Source organism: Anomalospiza imberbis, chromosome 26 (genome assembly GCF_031753505.1).
Source record: "Anomalospiza imberbis isolate Cuckoo-Finch-1a 21T00152 chromosome 26, ASM3175350v1, whole genome shotgun sequence".
Taxonomy (NCBI): Eukaryota; Metazoa; Chordata; class Aves; order Passeriformes; family Viduidae; genus Anomalospiza; species Anomalospiza imberbis.
In genome coordinates, this window is record NC_089706.1 from 1,879,103 (window position 1) to 1,898,377 (window position 19,275).

At 62.8% G+C, this 19,275-nt stretch overlaps 2 protein-coding genes across 8 annotated transcripts; one reads left to right on the forward strand and one right to left on the reverse strand.

The window, feature by feature from the left end:
* The first annotated feature begins 3,798 nt into the window (after positions 1 to 3,798).
* SMIM29 (small integral membrane protein 29) lies at positions 3,799 to 5,956 on the forward strand. Of its 2 annotated transcripts, XM_068173639.1 has the most exons (5): positions 3,799 to 3,828; positions 4,816 to 5,008; positions 5,080 to 5,105; positions 5,176 to 5,281; positions 5,543 to 5,956. In XM_068173639.1, exons 2-5 carry the CDS (start codon positions 4,898 to 4,900, stop codon positions 5,603 to 5,605), a joined length of 306 nt encoding a protein of 101 aa, XP_068029740.1. In that variant the 5' UTR covers positions 3,799 to 3,828; positions 4,816 to 4,897; the 3' UTR covers positions 5,606 to 5,956. The 2 variants fall into 2 exon arrangements, with proteins under 2 accessions (XP_068029740.1, XP_068029739.1); XM_068173638.1 differs by lacking the exon at positions 3,799 to 3,828 and having other exon boundaries at positions 4,751 to 5,008.
* A 178-nt stretch (positions 5,957 to 6,134) lies between these two features.
* HMGA1 (high mobility group AT-hook 1) lies at positions 6,135 to 13,726 on the reverse strand. 6 transcript variants are annotated; one of them, XM_068173645.1, is made up of 6 exons: positions 13,589 to 13,726; positions 13,246 to 13,368; positions 9,619 to 9,723; positions 8,838 to 8,918; positions 8,388 to 8,438; positions 6,135 to 7,306 (listed from the first exon to the last, which is right to left on the reverse strand). In XM_068173645.1, the coding sequence occupies exons 3-6, from the start codon at positions 9,718 to 9,720 to the stop codon at positions 7,253 to 7,255; spliced, it is 288 nt and encodes a 95-aa protein (XP_068029746.1). In that variant the 5' UTR covers positions 9,721 to 9,723; positions 13,246 to 13,368; positions 13,589 to 13,726; the 3' UTR covers positions 6,135 to 7,252. The 6 variants fall into 6 exon arrangements, with proteins under 6 accessions (XP_068029746.1, XP_068029743.1, XP_068029745.1 ...); XM_068173642.1 differs by having other exon boundaries at positions 6,135 to 7,309; XM_068173644.1 differs by having other exon boundaries at positions 8,838 to 8,921.
* Positions 13,727 to 19,275: the final 5,549 nt, after the last annotated feature.

Genomic DNA, 19,275 nt, shown 5'->3' on the forward strand with positions numbered 1-19,275 from the left:
CTATTTTATATTTATTAAATCAGAAAATCTCGAATGATCACTTTGCATTTGCTGCTCAGTCCTTCCATGAGCTCTGTGTACATGGGGGCTCCTGGCAGTCCCCCCAGATCAGGAGAACGGGACCCCAGACCCCAGCTGAGGGATGAATGACCAGGGTCCGTTGTCCAGCTTCCTGTCCATAGGTGCGTTTGCCTGAGGCTTCTCCATTCCTCCCCAAAACAAGCACTCTCCATGGTTGGTCAGAGCTGTGGGGGTTTGACTGTCTCTGGTTTGTGTCTGAGCTGGTACCTTCGATCTCCGGCAGGTGTTCTGCTCCTGCTCAGTCCTGCCTGGCAGGTGCAGGACATCCCTACATGATTCTGACCTCTCATCTACGGTGTCTCCAGAAAGGCTGGAGGGCTCTCTGTGTGTGAAGCTGGGTGTTCCTGTCACGAGGGGTGTCCTCTGTTGAGTGTGAGAGGGAGGCCATCGCTGTCTTTAAAAGAGTGAAAAGTTGAAAAAATAAATTTGGTGGGTGCCAGTTTGCTGAGAGTGTGGGCTGTAATCTAGTGCCAACCAATAAACACGGCAGTATTTCACACGGCTCTGCCTCCCGCCTGGTCTCTCCGTCCTAGGTGAACTCGGAGATTGTGCAACGGTGTCACCCAAGGAGAAATCTCTCCCTGCAGTGGCTTGGGACAGTCACAGCCTGGAAGAGGGACTGGAGGGATGTCACCAACAGCCTGGTGTTGAGATGGGCTCGCTGATGGGGCATGCACCCTGCAATAAAAAGGGGCATTTTAAGGGAAGAGCCTCGAGGAGCCTCTGAATGCGCTCCCACCTGTTTCCCCAAATCCTTCCCAGGGGAACAGCTGGGGGAGAGGCCGGGTGGAGCCTGCACCGAGAGCACCAGCACCCCCGGCCGCGCGTGGTGCCGCTGGGGCTGCCTGCCTGGCCACACAAAGGTGAGCTCCCGCATTTCCCTGCGGAGCAAACGTGTCCTGGCGTGGAGACCCATCCCTAAGCGAGCCTTTGCAAATCCCCTTGGGGATGTGGATGTGAGCAGGCTCCTCCTGCAGGACACACGGGGGCTGGTGCGCCAGGGCGCGGAGCCCAGCGCAGAATTAATCTGTGCTGACGGCGGCGTTAACGCCCGAGCGGGCAGAGCCGGGCCGGCCGGGCCCCCACCCCGGCATTTCTGGGCGGATGAGCAGCCGGAGGGATGCGCTGGCTGGAAATCCGGCCACTTGCGCTCAGCTGCTTAAACGGGAGCTTAGCGGCTCAGCAAAGCTGTCCCCAGTTATGTGCTGGGGGCCGAGGAGCGCAGGGGAGGGGGCTGATGTCTCGCAGCGGGCTTTGGGGCAGAAATAAATACCTTGTGTTGCTATTCCAGCTTTGTCGCCCTGGATGACACCCCGTACAGCCCGGTCACGAAGGCGCCTTGTCCCCAGGATGGGTGGTGATGCTGCCCTCGGCCCCCCCGACATCCTTCCCCACCCCAAGGTTAGCAAGGAGGAGATTTCTCCAGGGATGAGCAGGTCCTGTTCTGCCTGGGCTTTGACTCCCCTTTTTCCCTCATCTGGGTGCTCTGGGAAGCAGTGGGTTGGCAAAAAAAAAAAAAAGTCCACGTGGGATCTGGGGATGCTGCAGGTGTCCCGGGCTGGCTCTGGCCGTGTGGAGGGGCCTGGTGGCCCCCAGTCTCCTCCCAGGGATGCTGCTTCCCCTGGACCACACATGCTCCTCCTGGCCATGTGCTCCCACTCGCTCATGCTCTCCAAGGAGCTTTCCTAGAAATTGATGGATTTATTTTTAGCCCTGGCACAGCAGGGTTCAGCTGGGAGGGGACAGGCAGCGGTGGATGGCGGCAGCATGGAAGGCTCCCGAGGTGTCAGTGCTGGGCTGGGGGGGACTGTCCCACTCCGTGGTTCTCCCAACAGGGGCTGGGGCTGGTTTGGGAGGGGTCTCTGGGGCATGGGGCATCAACAGAAAGGAGACCAGTGCCACTGATGGGGAGAGTGGGGTCAGCGTGGGCTGGTGGGGCCAGCGGGACCCCTGGGAACAATGGGACACTGGGAACAACAGCTGTTGGCCGCTCTTGGGACAGCTGGTGCCCTTTTCTGGTCTGGAGAGGGGAAAATAACCCTGCATGGGCTGGGCAGGAGGTGAGGACAGCAGTGTGGGGACTGGCACAGTCCTGCAGAGGTGCAGGCAGGGCAGTGGTGCAGGCAGGGTGCAGACAGGGTACAACTGGCTGTGCCATGGGCAACTTCATCCCAGGGCTGCAGACCAGTTGCTGCTCTTCCCTACCAGCTCAGGAGGCTCTGGATGCTCCGCAGTGGCTGAGCCCTGCCCTGCTGCCAGCACAGGGGCTGTGTCCCCCCAGCCCCGCCATGTCCAGGCTCCTCTTTCGCCTCATTCCGCTTGATGATTACTTTTTGTAGCTGTTGGGAAGCGCAGCGGGGCCGGTGCTCCCTGGTGTCCCCCGCTCCTGCCTGACCCACTTAGTGGGACCATCTGGTCCCCGCGGGCAAAGCGGATTAGCCCTGCGCCGGGATCAGGGCTGGGGCGCTGCCACCACTGTGGGTGACACTGCCGGCACCATCACAGCCCCTGCCAAAGTGCCCACGGATCCAGCCTGGGGGAGAGCGGCCACAGCAGGAGCCCCTGGCCAGGGATCCACAGCAGCCCCCAGTGTGGGTGACCCTGCCCGTGCTCCTGGCACCCCTGAATCCCGGCCATCCCCGGCCCTGTGGGATGGTTGTGTCCCACCACATCCACACATCCATCCACACATCTGTCCGACCATCCATGCATCTGTCCATCCATCCATCCATCCTCTATGCATCATCCATCCATCCATCCATCCATCCATCCCTCCATCATCCATCCATCCATCCATCCATCCCTCCATCATCCATCCCTCCATCAATCCATCATCAATCCATCATCCATCCATCCATCCATCCATCAATCCATCATCCATCCATCCCTCCATCATCCATCCACCCATCCATCCATCATCCATCCATCCATCCATCCATCCCTCATCCATCCATCCCTCCATCATCCATCCATCCCTCCATCATCCATCCATCCATCCATCCATCCATCCATCTATCCATCCATCATTCATCCATCCATCCCTCATCCATCCATCCCTCCATCATCCATCCATCCCTCCATCATCCATCCATCCATCCATCCATCCATCATCCATCATCCATCCATCCATCCATCATCCATCCATCCATCCCTCCATCATCCATCCATCCCTCCATCATCCATCCATCCATCCCTCATCCATCCATCCATCCATCCATCCATCCATCCATCCATCATCCATCCATCCCTCATCCATCCCTCCATCATCCATCCCTCCATCCATCCATCCATATCTCATCCATCCTCCATCCTCTCTCACCCACACCCCCAGCTGGGCACTCACCTTGGCCAGATGTGCAATTCCCCCATCCCTCCCTCCCTCCCTCCCTCTCCCCGCCCACCCCTCCGCTCGCCTTTCCTTGTGCCCCCCGCAGGAGGGGGCTTTTCTTCCTTCCTCCCGATGTTTCTCCCTGTTTTTCCCCTTCCTCGCTCTCCCGGTTCCCATTTTTTCCGTTTTCCCTGCGTTTCTCTGCTGTTCCTTCTCTCCCCTCTCGCGTTTTCCCCTCCCCTCCCCTCCCCCCCCAGCCCGGTCTTTGCTGCCCCCTGCCGGCCGCGCGCCGCCACCGCCCCGCCCCCCAAGCCCCGCCCACCCGGCCCTTGCCCCGCCCCCTGCCCCGCGCGCGCGCTCGGCCCCGCCCCGCGCCCGTCACGCGCCGCGCGGGTTCCGGGTGCGGGCGGCGCGCGCAGGTGGGCGGGGCGGGGCGGGGCGGGGCGCGCGCGCGGGGATCCCCGGAGTGGGGGGGGACGGGGGGGGGGAAAAGGGGGACCCCCGGGACATCCCGGACCGGACAAGGAGCAAAGGGAGGGGGGGGAATTGGGGTGGAGGTCGGGGGGTCCGAGGGTGTCCCGGGCACGGTCCGGTGCGGGGGTCCCTCCGGTCCTCCCGCTGGTGGAGGCGGATCGCGCCCCCAGCCCCAGCTCTGCAGGGAGGGGGTGCGGGGTGACCCCCCCACCCCCGCCACGGGGTGATACCGGGCGGGGGATCATTACCAGGTAGTTGGTTATTACCGGGCGGGAGGTGGGGTGTTACCTGTGCGCTGGTCATTCCCGGGCGGTGAATTCCCGGGGTGGGGGTCATTCCCGGGTGGTGAATTCCCGGGGTGGGGGTCATTCCCGGGCGGTGAATTCCCGTAGTGGGGGTCATTCCCGGGGTGGGGGTCATTCCCGGGCGGTGAATTCCCGGGGTGGGGGTCATTCCCGGGTGGTGAATTCCCGGGCGGTGGGGGTCATTCCGAAGGTGGGGGTCATTCCCGGGTGGTGAATTCCCGGGGTGGGGGTCATTGCCGGGCGGTGGGTCATTCCCGGGCGATGAATTCCCGGGGTGGGGGTCATTCCCGGGCGGTGAATTCCCGAGGTGGGTCATTCCCGGGTGGTGAATTCCCGGGTGGGGGTCATTCCCAGGCGGTGGGTCATTCCCGGGCGATGAATTCCCGGGGTGGGGGTCATTCCCGGGAGGGAGGTCATTCCCGGGCGGTGAATTCCCGGGGTGGGGGTCATTCCCGGGCGATGAATTCCCGGGTGGGGGTCATTCGCGGGAGGGAGGTCATTCCCGGGCGGTGAATTCCCGGGGTGGGGGTCATTCCCGAGGTGGGGGTCATTGCCGGGCGGTGAATTCCCGTAGTGGTGGTCATTCCCGAGGTGGGGGTCATTCCCGGGAGGGGGGTCATTGCCAAGGCCGCCTGTGGCTTGCAGAGCTCCCGTCCGTGGGGCCGGACAGGCGCGTCCCCCCCATGCGGGCAGGAGCCGGCGCTGGGCCATGAGCAACGCCACGGCCCCCACGGCCCCGGGCGCGGCGGGGGACTCGCTGGTGGGCTCCGTGCTGGGGCCCTTCCTCCTCCTCACCCTCCTCGGCGCCCTCCTGGCCGCGGTGAGTGGGCGGGCACCGGGGGGCACCGAGCCCAGCGCGGAGCCCCGCGCCGCTGATGCCTTTCCCCGCAGGTGATGTACGTCAAGAAGAAGCGCAGGTGAGCGGGGTCGCGGGGCTGGGGGCCGCGGGGAGCCGCGGGGTCAGCGCTCACCAGCGTCCCCCGGCAGGTCCGACCGGCTGCGGCACCGGCTGCTGCCCATGTACAGCTACGACCCGGCTGAGGAACCGCCCGAGTCGGAGCAGGAGCTGCTGGTGGAGGCTGAGGAGGCTCAGGTGGGTCGCTGTGCTGAGGTTATCCAGTTTTTTTTTCCGTGAAAAATTGAAGCAGCAGCTGAGGTGCCTGTCCCGAGGGAGCTCTGCGAATCATGGAGTCAGTAAGGTCGGGAAAGACCTCCAAGAACGAGGAGTCCGAGCTGGAGGGAATCGGGCTTTGGGTGTAATCCAGAGGTTTTTGGGAGGGTTGGGCTGCGTGGGCACTGCCTTCCCCAGCCGCCACGATGTCCTCGGCTGCAGGTGTGTCCCTTTGTGTTGCAGGTGGTGCCTGGCTGGGGGGGTTCCTCACCCCCTTGGCCCCCGCGCAGGGACTGGAGGGCCTGACTCTGCCTGGAGCTCCGGGACGGGATCCCGCCCGCGGGAGGGAAGGGAGGACGGGGGCAGCACTGGTTCCATCAGCCAGAACGGGCAGGACGTGCCCACGGTGCTGCCACGATGCCACAGCCACTGCCCCCACCTCTGAGCACTGACCAGGATGGGACATCTCCTACCTCAGTGCCTGGTTTTGCCTTTTTTTTTTTTTTTCCTTTCTTTTTTTTGCTTGAACTGCTCCAGCAGCCCCTTGGAAAGCCCAGGAGGGCCCACTGGGGCTGGCACACTGGCAGGGAGCAGCAGGTTCTGCTGGCACGGGATGCCTGGGGGAAGATGGGGTAAATAAATGTGTCTCTGCCGTGGCCCCGAGGCTCCGAGTGGGGCTGGGGGTTCCCGGCCTTGGGCGGGAGTTTGGGGGGCAGCAGGGCTTTGCCTGTTTGTGTTTCCCGTGGATGGCTGGATGTCCCTGTGGAGGAGATGCCCCGGGAGGAGCCAGCCCTGCCCCACCCAGCCGGGGCCCGGGACTGAGGCGTCACAAACATCCATAAAATGTTTTATTCAAGTAACTGCAAATAGGAACCCAAAAGGTCGTTAACAGTGAACCAAAAAAAAACCCAAACCAAACCCCGATTCTCTCCCGCCGGGGCCGCCCGGCACCGACCTCCGGTCCCGCTGCAGCCGTCGTGCCGGGGCAGAGGGGCAGGGGGAGCATCCCATGGTCCCCCCGCACCTCTGCCCTGCCAGCCTCGATCCCTTGAAGCAGCAGAGCAAACTAGACCTCAAAATAACAATTAAAAAAAAAAAAAAAAAGAAAAATGAAGCCCAAAAAAAAGGAGGGGAAAAAAAAAAAAATACCCCACAGCCCCCAGCAACACCCCGAAAACAGGAACCACCGAGCCCACGGTGCCCCGGCAGCGCAGCAGCACGTCTGTGAGTTCAGAGAGTGGAACTTAAATATCCAGAGGTAGTTGTGAATGAAAGGAAAAAAAAGTACTTAACAAAAAAATATATATATATACCAGAACTTATGAGGAGAGGGCTGCCCGGTGCCAGCCGTGCTCGGGCACCCCTGGGGACTGGCACCCCTGGGGGTGGGCACCCCGGGGATGGGCACCGGGCCCCGGCAGCGCCGCGGGAGCTGCTCCCGCACACAGTGCAGTCGCCCAGGACTGGGGGGACGAAGGGGCTTGCCCAGGGTAGCAGCAGGCCAGAGAGCAAAGGTCTAATGCATTTTGGGGGGGGGTCTCACCTTCACTGCCCCCCCCCCCGTCTCTTCCCTGCAGAGGCCCCGGGGCAGAGCCCAGTGCTGGGGGGCAGCCAGCACCCACTTTGGCGGGGTGAGATCACTGCACGGGGGGCAGCAAAGGTGGGGGTGCCAGCCCCGGCTCTCTGCCGTGATCCCCCCTTTCCAGTGGGGCTGCCCCGAAGCCCAGGGCTGGGATGGGGGAGCTGGGGCAGGTGCCCCCCCCGGGCGGGGGCTGCGGGGGCCGCCCGGGTTGGGCCATTTTCCAGTGCTGCCGTTGTCTGAGGGTGAGGAGGGAGCGGAGGAGGGAGGAGGAGGAGGAGGAAGCCAGGGCGGCACAGTGGGTCTCTCCCCGCCCCTCTCCCCCGGCCGCTGCGGGGCCGTCGGGCGATGAGGTAGCGCCGGTTCGGGAGGTGTCACTGCTCCTCCTCGGATGACTCCTGGGAAATGTTCACCTCCTCCTCGTCCTGCTGCTGCAAGGCAAGGGAGCGTGGCCGGGGGGTGTCAGGGAGCGTGGCCGGGGGGTGTCAGGGAGCGCGGCCCCGCTTCACTGCCCCCGCACGAAGGGCACATCACGCCCCTTGTGCAGCGAGGGAAACTGAGCTACAGCCCCGTCCTGGCTCCAAGGAGCGGCCCTGACTCCAGCTTGGGGGTGAAATCCCAGGTGAGAAGCCCCCGGGTGGGCTCACAGTGAGGAGGGGAGACCTCAGCCCCACCGACACCTCTGGAGCCGGGTCCCCGGTGGCCACCGTGGCGGGGGTGGTGGCAGCCGCGGCTGTCCGTGTCCGGCCCCGGGTGTCCCCGTCCAGCCCCCGGGCCGGGGTGGGCGGCCGTGACCCCGCACGCGGCGGTGACTCAGGGCTGAGTGAGCCTGAGTCACACCGGCCCCCGCTTCCTCCCGCTTCATTCACAAAAACGCCACCGCGCCTGCCCGAGCGGGACATCGTGTCCCGGCACGGCCCCGCTGGCACGGGACAGGCGCCTCCCACACCCCCCTGCTCTGGCTGCCCGCCCTGGGGTCCCCAAACAGCCCCTGGCGCTGTGACACCGGCGCGGCAGCCCCCAGGATGGCACCTCGGGTTTGCCGCCCTGGCTGGTCCCATCCCCGCGGCTCTGCAAGGAGTTTCAGTGGGAAAAGGAGCAAAATCTGGGACAGGCAGGGAAGGGAGATGAAACTGTCCGGGTACCTGGCACCCGCCTGAGCTGCCAACAGAGGGGGAAAGGAGGAAAAATGGAACGGAGGAGGGGAAGCTCAGGGAAGGGGAGGCTGCACCCTGGGGCTGCAGGAATGCCGTGGGCAGGCGTGTGCCTGCATGTCCCCAGGGCAGGACCAGCCAGCCAAGCTGCTCTTGGGCCCATGGGGAGGTGGGGTGGGCAGGATTCCTCAAACCCCCACCTCCAGAGGTTTCAGAGCCCACCCAGTGCTCAACTGCTCTGAGCTCCTCCAGACAGCCTCCACCCCGCACTTACAGGGCTCTCTGGGGAGCTGCAGTGCCCCCAAAGTGCCCAGTGCCCTGCCAGGTTGGAGGGGGAAGGGAAAAGCCCGCTCACCGATTTTTTGGGTCGCCCTCGAGGTTTCCTCCCTGGCGTGACTGCAGCTTTCTGAGCCGGGACAACAAAAAAGGCATTTTGGTCAGGCTGTCCCCAGGATGCTGGCGGGGGTGGGCGGTGTTCCCCTTCCTCCCACCGTGACTGCAGGATTCATCAGCCCAGTGGCATCTCCTGGGGTGCTGCTGCCAGCCCCCCCAGCCCCCCTGGCCCCGGGATGCCCCGTGAGTCACGAGGTGGGTGCAGGATGTGAGTCGCGTGCTTTGCAAACAGGTTTATCTCCGGTGTCCTGGTGCTGACACAAGGCCCCCAGCTCCCCCACCCTCCCTGGGCCAGATTCCTTCCCCCATCCCCACCTCTGAGGCAGATCTGCCCTGAATTGTCCACAGCTGAGCTCAAACCGGACCTGTGGTACCAGCACCCAGCTGGAGCAGCCCCATCCCGGGTACCTACCCTGCCCTTTGGGGTGGCCTTGTTTTTACTGCCCTTCGGCCGTCCACGGGGTCTCTTGGGGGTCGGGGCCTCGCTGGGCTCCTGCTGGAGGGAGAGCACAGGGGGTTTGCATGCCCAGAGTGGCTTCCAGTGCAGCCTGGGAGTCCCATTGTCCCCAGCAGACCCTGCCAGGGCAGGGATGCTCCCGTGTGGTACTGGGAGCACTGGTCACACTGGGATTGGTGATCAGACACCGGGCACAGGCTCCTGTGTGTCCTTCAGCTGGGCATACGTGACCTTTCCCACCCCCAGCATCACCCACTCAGCCCAGCTGAATGGTCCCCACAGCCTTTCAGCCCAGACCCTGCTTGCTTGGTGCTGCAGCCGAGGAAGTGTCAGGGAAGCCACAAATCACCTTTTCTGCAGGAAAACCATGTGCACAAACCCCACCTGCCTCGGGGGGGGCTGAGCGGGGTTTGGTACTATAAAGGCTTCAGCAGCATCTTATCTCTCTGAGCAGCTTTTGCTAATGGGGCTTTAATTAGCCCGTCTGCAAAGGCAGGTTCAGCAGGGCCTGGGGAGGGGCAGGAGAGCCCCCAGCCGGGGCCAGGAGCTCTGGGGGGGCTCTGGAGTCCCCAGGAAGGTCTTGCTGCTGGTGAGCCCTGGGGAGGTGCTGCCCAAAGGGGTAAGGGGGCTGCACTGGGGGTATCCCCAGCCTGGGGTGTAGGTGTGGGGGGATTTCCTGCTGCCCCATACCCTGGGGGTGCCCAGCCCCACCTTTCTCAGAGGGGACCCCACGTACCTGCGGCTTCTTCCTAGGCCGCCCTCGGCCTCTCTTCTCCGACACGTCTTTCTCCCCTTTGGAGGCCAGGGGCTGGCTGGATTTGGCGCTGGATTCACTCATCGTCTGTCTCAGCAGGGTGAGGAGGAGTGAGAGGGAGGAAGGTCAGTCAGGCACGGCTCTGGCTCGCCATGCCAGCTGTGACATCCCCCAGCCCTCGCCCTGGGGCAGGAGAGATGCCCCCTGTGTGCTCCTGGCACCGGCTGGGGAGCAAAACGCGCTGGCTGCAGGGCAGTGCCCTGAGCCCATGGCATGGCCACCCTGCAGGAGCAGGGTCCTGGGGTCCCCTCAGGCGTTTGGGGAGCAGCAGCTTGGCCAGCCCATCCTGCAGAGCCCAGCCCCTTTCCTCAAGGAGAGGAGAGTGGCTCCAGATTTAATCTGAAATCCCAGATGTGCTGCTGGCACGGGTGATTTGAGGCAGGGGGAGTGGTGGCACCTTGGGCGTCCCCAGGGGGCTGCCAGGGCCCTGGAGTGGGGCTCAAGGTCCTACAGCCCTGCTCCCCACCCCACCCTCAGCACTGCTGCACCCTTGCCCCTGCTGCCTAGCTGGGGTTAGGGGCCAGCCCTTGACCTGAGGACACTGGGTTGTCACCTCCCCTGTGCAGGTCCCAAAGGGCTGGGCAGCTCTCCCTTGCTCTTGGAGCAATTCCACCAAGGAAAAGGCTCCATCTTCCCCTCTCCACCTCGCTGCTTCCCAGGGGCACAGGGAAAACCTGCTTTTCCAGAGCCGTGGGGGTGGCTCCGTGCCCAGCTGCCAGCCCAGGAGCCGGGAGGATGGACTTGGGCTGGGAAGGAGCAGGATTGCTGCCACAGCCCGGGTGCTCACTGTCACCCCACAGGTGGGGTGACCATGGCCATGCTGGGGACACCTGCCCAGGGTGGGGATGTGAGGCTTCCCAGCAGGAAGAGGCAGCTCCGAGGCCGTGTGCCCAGTCTGTGTGTGCTGACGGAGGCATCTTCCTACCTCTGGGAGAATAATGCTCAGTTCTGAGGAACTGGTCCCAGTTTGATGGTGTTGGAGCAGCTGGGATAGCGGGGCTGTGGGGGCAGAGGGTGCTGAGCCCCCTGGGACACTGAGCCTCACTGGGGAGGGTGTGGGCAGGACATGCAGCCTGAGGAGCCACTCTCAGACCTCTGAGCCTTTTCAAAAAACAGGCGTCAGCTCCTGCTCCCCTCTGGAAGTGACTCATGAGTGCAGAACAACAACAACAAAAACCACCCTCAGAGTCTTTTTTTTTTTTTTTTTTTTTTTGGGAGACAGAAACCATGCCGTAGTGTAAACACCCCGAAAATATTACTCACAGCATCCCAGAGCCCTTCAAGGAGTCTCTTAGGGGAAAAAAAAAAAAAAAAGAAGAAGTATGGTTTAGATTTAGGCCAGCAAAGGGCCGGCTGCTGGTCGGGCTGGGACGGGGTTTTGTCTCTTTTTAAGCCAATCTCTGTCAGAGGCAGCACAGCCTCGAGCTGCTCCGTGCCCCCTCCTGCAGCTGGAAACAGATGGGCCCAGCATGGCCCCCACCCTGCTGGGCTCTCCGCCCCTGGAGGGGGGACCAGACCCCACAGCAGCTCCAGCTGGGAATGCCAAGGGGACCCTCCATGGGATGGGGGTGCCGCTGGGTCTGTCCCCCCCTCCCCCCTAAAAGCAGCTGCTGCTGCAAAGTTGTTGGTGCTGGGGAAAGCACGTGCACCTCCCACCCACCCATTCCTCCCCATCCCACCCACCCGAATATTCCTACTCATCCCACCCCTCCTCCTCCAGCACCTCAGAGCTCTCCGCAGGGGCTCCAGAGCCGAGGGGATGCCGGGGGCTCTGGCAGAGGGGGCTGGGAAGGAGGAGGATGCTGGAAATGGGGGATGCTTCTCTCCCATGCCAGCACTTTCCCAGCCAAGCCCTGCTCCCGAGAGCAGCCCCAGCTCCTCGCCATGCCCCCGGCTTGGCAGCACCTGCCCGGCCCCGGGTGAGCTCCGAGCCCGTGGGACGACGCCGGGCACATGGCGGGAGCAGCTCCGGCCTTGCTCACACGCATCAGAGCCATGGAGAGAGGGAGGGAGCAGCTGGGTTGCCATGGAGGAGAGGAAGCAGCTGAGGGAGAAACCTTTCCAGGCAGGGAGGAATCAGTGGGGGACGCGGGCAGGGGCTGCCGGGCTCCCCGCGGCCGGGGGCGGGGGGAACATCTCTGCACGGTTTGGAGGTGGAGGGGCCACATCTGCCTCTCGATCGAGGGAGCTGGGGGAAGGAAACCTCCTCCCCTCTCCATCCCTATGGATGCTGAGCCGCCGGGCCCTCCTCCCCCAGCCTCATTGCTCCCTCTGCTCCACGGCGGGAGCTGGGCTGTCCCCAGCAGCCACCTCCGGGTTGCACAAGGGCCAACCTGTCCCCTCGGAGCGATGCTCCCGGCTGCTCTTGGGCCTGGTCCTGCCTTCCCAGCCGCCTGCGCTGGCTTATGCTGCTCTGTGCTGATAACCCCATAAATCCCTCTCTCCTGCCACCTACTCTTAGATTAAACAAACCGGCCCAGGAGAAGCGGGGAGACGGGTGGGGGCTTAGATTAAAAAAAAAAAATTAAAAAAAAAAATAATAAAAAAATAAAAGCTCTTCACGCCCAGAAAATCCAGCCTGATGGCAACTGGAGAAGGATCACAGCCGCACCTCCTGGCAGAGGGATGGGGAAGGAGGAGGGGAAGGAATCGTGGAGCAGAAGTTGAAGAGCCTGTTGGGCAGGGGTGCGGGCCGGGAGGGATGTGCGGGCTCCTCCTTAGCACAGACCCGCCGTGGGGCTGCTCTGAACCCCACCCCGGGGCTGCCATTGAGGAAAGTCCCCCCCTTCCTTCCTGGGATGCATAATAAAAGGAAGTGATAAAGGAAAGGAAGGAGGGAGGTGGAGGAGAAAGAAAAGAGGCAGGAAGGGCACCATCAGGGCTTTGTGAAGCCCCTGTCCTGGGGGGGGGGGGTGTAATAAAACCCCTCGTGGAGCCGGCGCTGCAGGCGGGGTGCGGGGCTGGCGGGGTGCGGGGGCACCATCCGGGGGGGGGGCGGCTGAGCCCCAGCACCGCAACTTCGCCCCGACCCGCGTGTGCGCGTTCCCCGAGAGCCGGGCTCGGCCTCGCACCGGCCCCACGCACCTCACGCCGCCCCGGCGCCACGGCCGGGCCCCGCTCGCACGCCCGTGCAGCGGCCGCGGCCCCACGCACCTTGCACGGTGCCGGCCCCGCGGGCTGTCCCGGGGCTGTCCCGGGGCCGTGCGGGCCCCCGAGCGCGGTGCGGGGCGTTTGCATCACCCGCACCCGAGTAAGTGGAGCAAAGTCGCTCGGCGGTGGGAGCAGCGGCTCCGGGGACCCCCGCCCGTCCCCCCCCACCCCCCCCCGCTCCGCCGCGGCCCGCCAGGTGCATCACGCTGCTATTAACAATAATTAATATCAATAATAAAGCGAAGCTCGGCGAGCCGCACGCAGCCGCGTCCCTGCAAACCCCGACACGCCGGGGCCGATCGTGCCCCGCATGCGGCGAGGGGAAGGGAAGGGAAGGGAAAGCAAAGCCCCGGCCCCCCGCGCCCCCCGCAGCAGAAGGAAGAGGAAGGTGGCACTCACAGTCAGCTTGATCCCGGAGCCGGGCGTTCGCGGTGGCTTTTGGGGCCGGTTTGATGGTTTTGTTTTTCCCGGCGGGTCTGTGTTGCGGAGCGAAGGGACCCCCCGCCCGCGGCGACTGCGGATCTGCAAGGAGAAGAGAGAGGCTGCGGCTCAGCCCCGCATCCCCGGCCCCGCCAGGCCCCGCGTATTTATATAAATAATAAAGAGAGCGAGAGAAAAAAATTGCTCCAGGAGGAAGGAAGCTGGGTCAAAATCATTTGCAGGGAACGAGGGAAAAAAAAAAAAAAGGGGGGGGGAAGGGGGGAGAGGGGGGAAAAAAAAAAAACCGGAGCGAGCTCCTAGCCTTACTGGAGGGGATCCAGCTGCTAAAAATAGCAAAATCACACTCGAAATTAAATAAGGGCAAACAGGCGAAGGGAGCTCCCAGCGCCGGCGGAGCGGGGGAGGCGGAGCCGGGGCCGCATCACGGCGGGGGCGGCGCGGGGCGGCGCGGCCGGGAGCGATAGGGCCGTTCAAAGGGCTGCGGCGGCGGCTGCGCCCCTGGCCCTGCCTGGCCCACCGTGCCCCCGGAGGCGGGTGGAGGGTCCCCTGGGAGGCCGGAGTGGATTGAGACACCCTCGTCCTCCCGCTCTGGGGCCGCGGGGGTGGTGGCGGCTACCCCCGGCTGGGTGACCCCACTGTGGGTGACCCCCCCCCTGCCATGGGAGCACCCGTGGTTCTCCCCTCTCCGTATTTTGGGCTGCCGTGGGGGGGGTTTGGTGTCCCCGTGGGGGCAATCGCCATGTGCCGATGGCCAGAGCACGATGCTCCTCCTGTTTGCTGCCTTCTCACCAGGTCAACCCCCACAAAAGCTTCTGGTTCCCATGTGGAGGCACCAGCAGTGGGGGCTCCCTCCCCGGGGCTCGCAGGGCTGCCTGGATGGTGCTGTGATATTAATTTAATGTGTTACTGCAGCACCGCTGCTGGAAGGGGAGGATGGTGTGGGAGCAGGTTCTGCTCGGTGCACGGTGGGGTTTGGGGGCTCATGGGGGCCCCGAGGCTCTCCTGGGCTTTAGGCAGGTGCTGGGCTCAGTCTGCAGTGAAGAGCTTTGTTTGGAATTCCTCTGGTCGGTTTGGAAGTGGTTTGGGTCAGTGTGGAGTCAGCTGAGATCAGGTCTCAGGTGAGGTACCCCAAAACCCAGGTCCCCGCTGTGTCAGGGCAGTGTTTCTAACACAACTTAAGCATTTGGGGTCTTGTGGTGCTTTTCCTTGATGGGATACCAGGAAATCCAGAGCTCAGCATCCCGTTGTGCAAAATTTCTGCAAACTCCTGTGCAAATAACAATCACCAATCTAATGGAAACTCTGATTTAGGTGCTTTTGACCATCCTGACTCTAAGGGTTGAACTCTGAAATGAGGATCTGAACTTCAGACTGCTGGACTTAAGTTTCAGAAAAGTTTTTATTAGAAGATTAAAAAAAAAAAGGAGACCCTTAAGAAGATGAAATATGAAAGTATCAATATCTGCCTGTGCAAAACTGCTCTGGCAGGGAATGTTTGTGAAGAAAAACAAATCAAACCCAGCCAGGCTTGGGGCACTTATTTCTGCTAATTGTTATTTGGATTTTTCAAATCCCCTGCAAATTCCTCTGCCTCAAACACAATCGGAGCAGTGACCCTTTCTGGCAATTAAAAAATAAAAGCAAAGATGGGGGAGAGCCCTCCTGCAAGAGGGTTCCCGTTCCCAAACACCTGCAGGAAGAGCAGGCACACTCTGCCTGCACCCCGTACAGCTCCTGATCCAAGCTCGGTGGGTCTCCCCCATCCCAGGACCTTGTGTCCAGCCAGGATCTGTTTGCAGACCCCAAGTACCCTCTTTTTTTGGTTAAAATTAGCGTTTCCCCACCTGCAGGCAGCCCTGCTTGGGTCTGGATGTGCCGGGGTGCCTTTTACCCCAGCGCTGCTGCTCAGGCTTCCCCCTTTGCTGTGAGCCCAATGAGGAACTTGGTTTGTGCGCTGGCAGAGGCTCGTTGTTATTAATATCCTCGTTATTTACTGTGCAGCGCCTGTGAATGGCAGCAGCCCGAGTTCTGCAAACTACTGGGGCTGCTCTGCTCTAATCCCTCAAAGCTTCAGCAGCTCCCCACTCTCTGAGCCCACGCTGGAGTCGCCCCACACCGGGTTCACCCGTGGGGTGACCACTTGGTCTTTAAAGGAAAACAGAGCTGCAGGGGTGCCCCAAAACTAGAGAGAGGTGGGGAGATGGCCTAGCAGCCAGGTACAGGCACACAGCCACGTGCAAGGAGGGCAAAACAGAGAAAAAAATGGGCTGGAGCAGAGCCCAGGGCTGCAGACCGAGAAGAACATTTTCACTTTTGTTTCTGCAGTTGGGTTCATGATTCACAGCTCGCGGCTGAGTGGGTTTGGGAGCAGGACTGGGCAAGCTCCCCCATCCCGCGGTTGAGTTCTGCAGCCAGAGAAGAAGCTGAACATGGCTGGAAACAGAGAAACAAATGATTTCTTATCCCCCCATCGCAGCTGAGCCCAGCGCGGGGCACGGCGGAGCAGCCGGTGCCGTGCAGCCCCGGTGTCCCGGCGGGCCGAGCACGCTGGGAGCCCCTCCGGGATGCGAGCAGGGATGTCCCGGTCCGGGTGCTCACAGGGCTGGCCGGCCATGGCGCGGGAGGACAGGGACAGGGACGTGGCCTTTGTTTCCCCTCCCGGCTTTGTTTCCCCGATGGCCTCATTGAGGAAGCCCCATGTGGCCAAAGAGCCCCGGACCCACCCCAAAGCAGGCCTGTTGATTTGATTAAATGGCTCCTTCCTCCTTCTCACCCCTGGAGCAGATTAAGCTCTCACCAGGGCAGCGTTTTCCTGCAGCCCCATTCTGGGGACAAATTCCTAAATCACCTGATAACTTACAGGCTTAAACCGCCGATTTGAGCCCGGGGTTTGCGGGACGCAGCCCCAGGCCAGCGCCGTGGGGTGCACGAGCTGCAAATGGGGGGTGCACACATGAATTATTTCGTATCTCGATTTATTTAGCCAATATTTCAGGCCCGGGAGAAGAACTGATGATGAAACTGGTGCCCAGTGCTTGGGAAAAGCTGCACCTCTGGAAAGTGCCGTGAAGAAAAAAAGGTGTTTGAAATCACCCCCAAGCTCCTTGGGCTCCTCAAAACCGCAGGTGCTGATCGGGTGTCCCAAAAAGCACCCAGGGGGACCAGAGGGTGGCCCTGAGTGGCACACATCTTATGCTGCCCTGCCCTGCGTCCTGGCACTGCCACTGAGCCCCACAAAGCTGCGCTTGGGATTTGGGCGCCTAATTCCTGCTAATTTCCCTGGGAAAGGGGAAACCCGATCCTCTGAGTCAGCTCAGGTTTGTTGGATGATTAGAAGGGCCACCTGGCTAATTACGAGCGGGTGTGTTTGTCACCTGCAGAGCCTCTGGAGCAGCCGTTAATGGGGCGTGGTGGGGACTGAATCCCCCGACTGCTGGAGCTGGGGGTTCAGAGAATTTGGTGGCGGTGGGAGCAGGAGAAGGACTTGGAGGTGCTCCCTGCCCCGGGCTCCGGAGTGCTCGGGGCTGCAATAAGCACAGCCCCCGCACAGGGAAATGCACATAAATAACTCCCTGTACCCTGATGATCCTGAGACAGCACAGGCTGATCCATGGCGGCCGCAGGGCGAGCAGGATCAGCCGGTGGGGCTGGAAAGCGGCTCAGGCTCAGCCACCCCTCACCTGCACGTCCTGTCCTGTGGGGACACGTCCCTGCCCGTCACCCCTACTCGGTGCCAGCAGGGTCTGGCTTAGTGCCACTCCTGTCCCGCGGGATGGAGAGGATGCATTTTGGGTGCTGCTGCTGCTGGGATGAGGATGGGCACGGCGCCGTTTGTGGGGTGCTCCGGCTTGGGCACTCTATGCTGGAGCATCCCATGAGTTTTGGGGAGCTGCTCGGGCCCCTGGCAGGTGCCCTGTGCTCCTCCAACACCGGCTGTGCCACCTCCTGGGCCTGGGGTGGCTGCTGACTCTGGCAGGGAGCGGGATGCTCCGGGGCTGCAGCCATCGCCGCGCGGCTGCACAATGGCCTTTTGTCTGCCGGGCTGCCCCGGGAACATCCCGCCATCCCAGTTTCCCAGTAACATGAAACCTCCTCGGGGCTGCCTGCCGGGAGCACAAAGCCTGGGGCTGCTGCGGGGGGCAGCCCTGGCCCCGCTCCCGGCTCCCCCCACACTCCAGCACATGTGCACCGAGCGTGCCGGGGCTCAGGTGGGTGCGGGGAGGCTGCCAGCCCTGCCGGGGTCCCGCGTGGCAGGAATCGGGGAAGCGCCAGGAACGGAGCCTTGTGCCGTCCCCCTGTGCAAGGATGCGGCTGAGCCACGCTGGGGCTGGTGGCCTCAACTTCCTCGCCTCTGGTGTCCCCACGCAGGGAATATGCCAGGGGTGAGAAAATCCCTGCGGGCGCTCCCTGGAGCCCCTTCCCCGCTGCTGTGGCCTGGGGGTGCCGATGGTGGGGGAGGAGGGAGGGAGGGGACAGGCCGGGGAGGAGCCGCTGTAAATCATTAACGGGACGCGGTGGAGGGGAATGCGAGGGGTCATTAATCGAGGGCTCTCTGGCGGGCTCGCAGTGGGGTCTGGCCGCCTGGTTTTTTTTTTTTTTTTTTTTTTTTTTTTTAATCAAGGTATTTTATTGCACATCAAATCTGACCAGGGCAGCGAAGGAGGTGGTGGCTGCGGGCAGCATCCAAGGAAGGGTGGGGGGATGCACTGTGAGGCGCTTGCAGGGGGCTGGAGGACAGGGATGTTTTTCCTGCTTTTCCCAGCCTTTCCTAGCTCCTCCATGCCCTGGAATCTCTTCGTATGACAGGGAAGGAGCCCCCCACTCCCTGGCCAGCTCTGAGTCCACTGTGGCGAAGGGGACGCAGCAGGGGCTCCAAGAAAACACTTTTCCTAGTCAAATTCCTCGACACTTTCCCGTTTACTCAGCTCCGGTTGGAAAAGCATCGAGGACCGGGGGGGACTTCCCTGGTCCCGGTGACTCAGGTGCTGGTCACCGGGGTGACTCAGCTGCTGGCAGAGTCCCGGCTCCGGAGGCACAGGGGGCCCGCGGTGACACAGAGGCGGGGGAATGGGAACGGGAGGCGATGCCGGAGGTGACGGGACGGGGAATGGGGCCAAGCTGGTGAAAGGGAGGGAGCGGGAGCTGGAGCAGCCGCGCTCGTGTCCCCTCCATGGCCTGGGGGTTTGACCAAAGGGCTTTGGGAGGAGATGGGTCAGGGCGGGCAGAGGGTCACCTAATGGCTAGTGAATGACCCGAGGCAGCAGGGCAGGGCGGGATGGAGCGTCCTCGCATGGACCCGGCAGGTTTTCCTGCGGGGGACGCGCTCCCGCGTAGCCAGAATCACAGAATTATGGAATAATTTAGGTCGGAAAAACCAACGCTGCGGTTTCCTGCTGCCACCTAACGGGGAGAGGCTCCGGCTGTGGAGCGGGATGGAGGGAGGGCTCCGCATCCTCCCGCCGCCGCCCCTGGATGAGTCCCAGCATCCCTCACCGGCAGCAGCACGGTGCTGGCGTGGGCTGGGGGCAAAGTGGGGCCGGGCAGGGCTGAGGCGCGTTCCCGTCTCTCCTCCGGCAGTGCCCGCGGGGAGGTGTTTGATTCCCTGGGGAGGGACATTCGGGGGGTGCTGGTGAGCCGGCTGCAGGGCTGAGCCCTCCACGTGCCGCTCGCTTTGTCCCCAGAGCTCAGGGACAGCGGGTTTGTCCCTGTCGCGGGACCTCCAGGCACATGGCTTGTCGCTGCAGCTCTCCCGTTCCCGGGGGAATGTGACACCCAGCCGGGCCGGGATTAGGGCCGGCTATAACGGGATGGGCCGGGGGTCACCGCTCCTTCCCGGCTCCGGTTACTCCGTGCCTGGCCCGGCTCTGCCAGGGGCTCATCTTTCAAATGGCAGGGACAGGCTGGCAGGGGGGCTGCGGGGGCACCAAGGGGCTCAGGGGCTGGGAGGGGGGGTCCATGAGGCTGGAAGGCACCATGGGGCTGAGCACC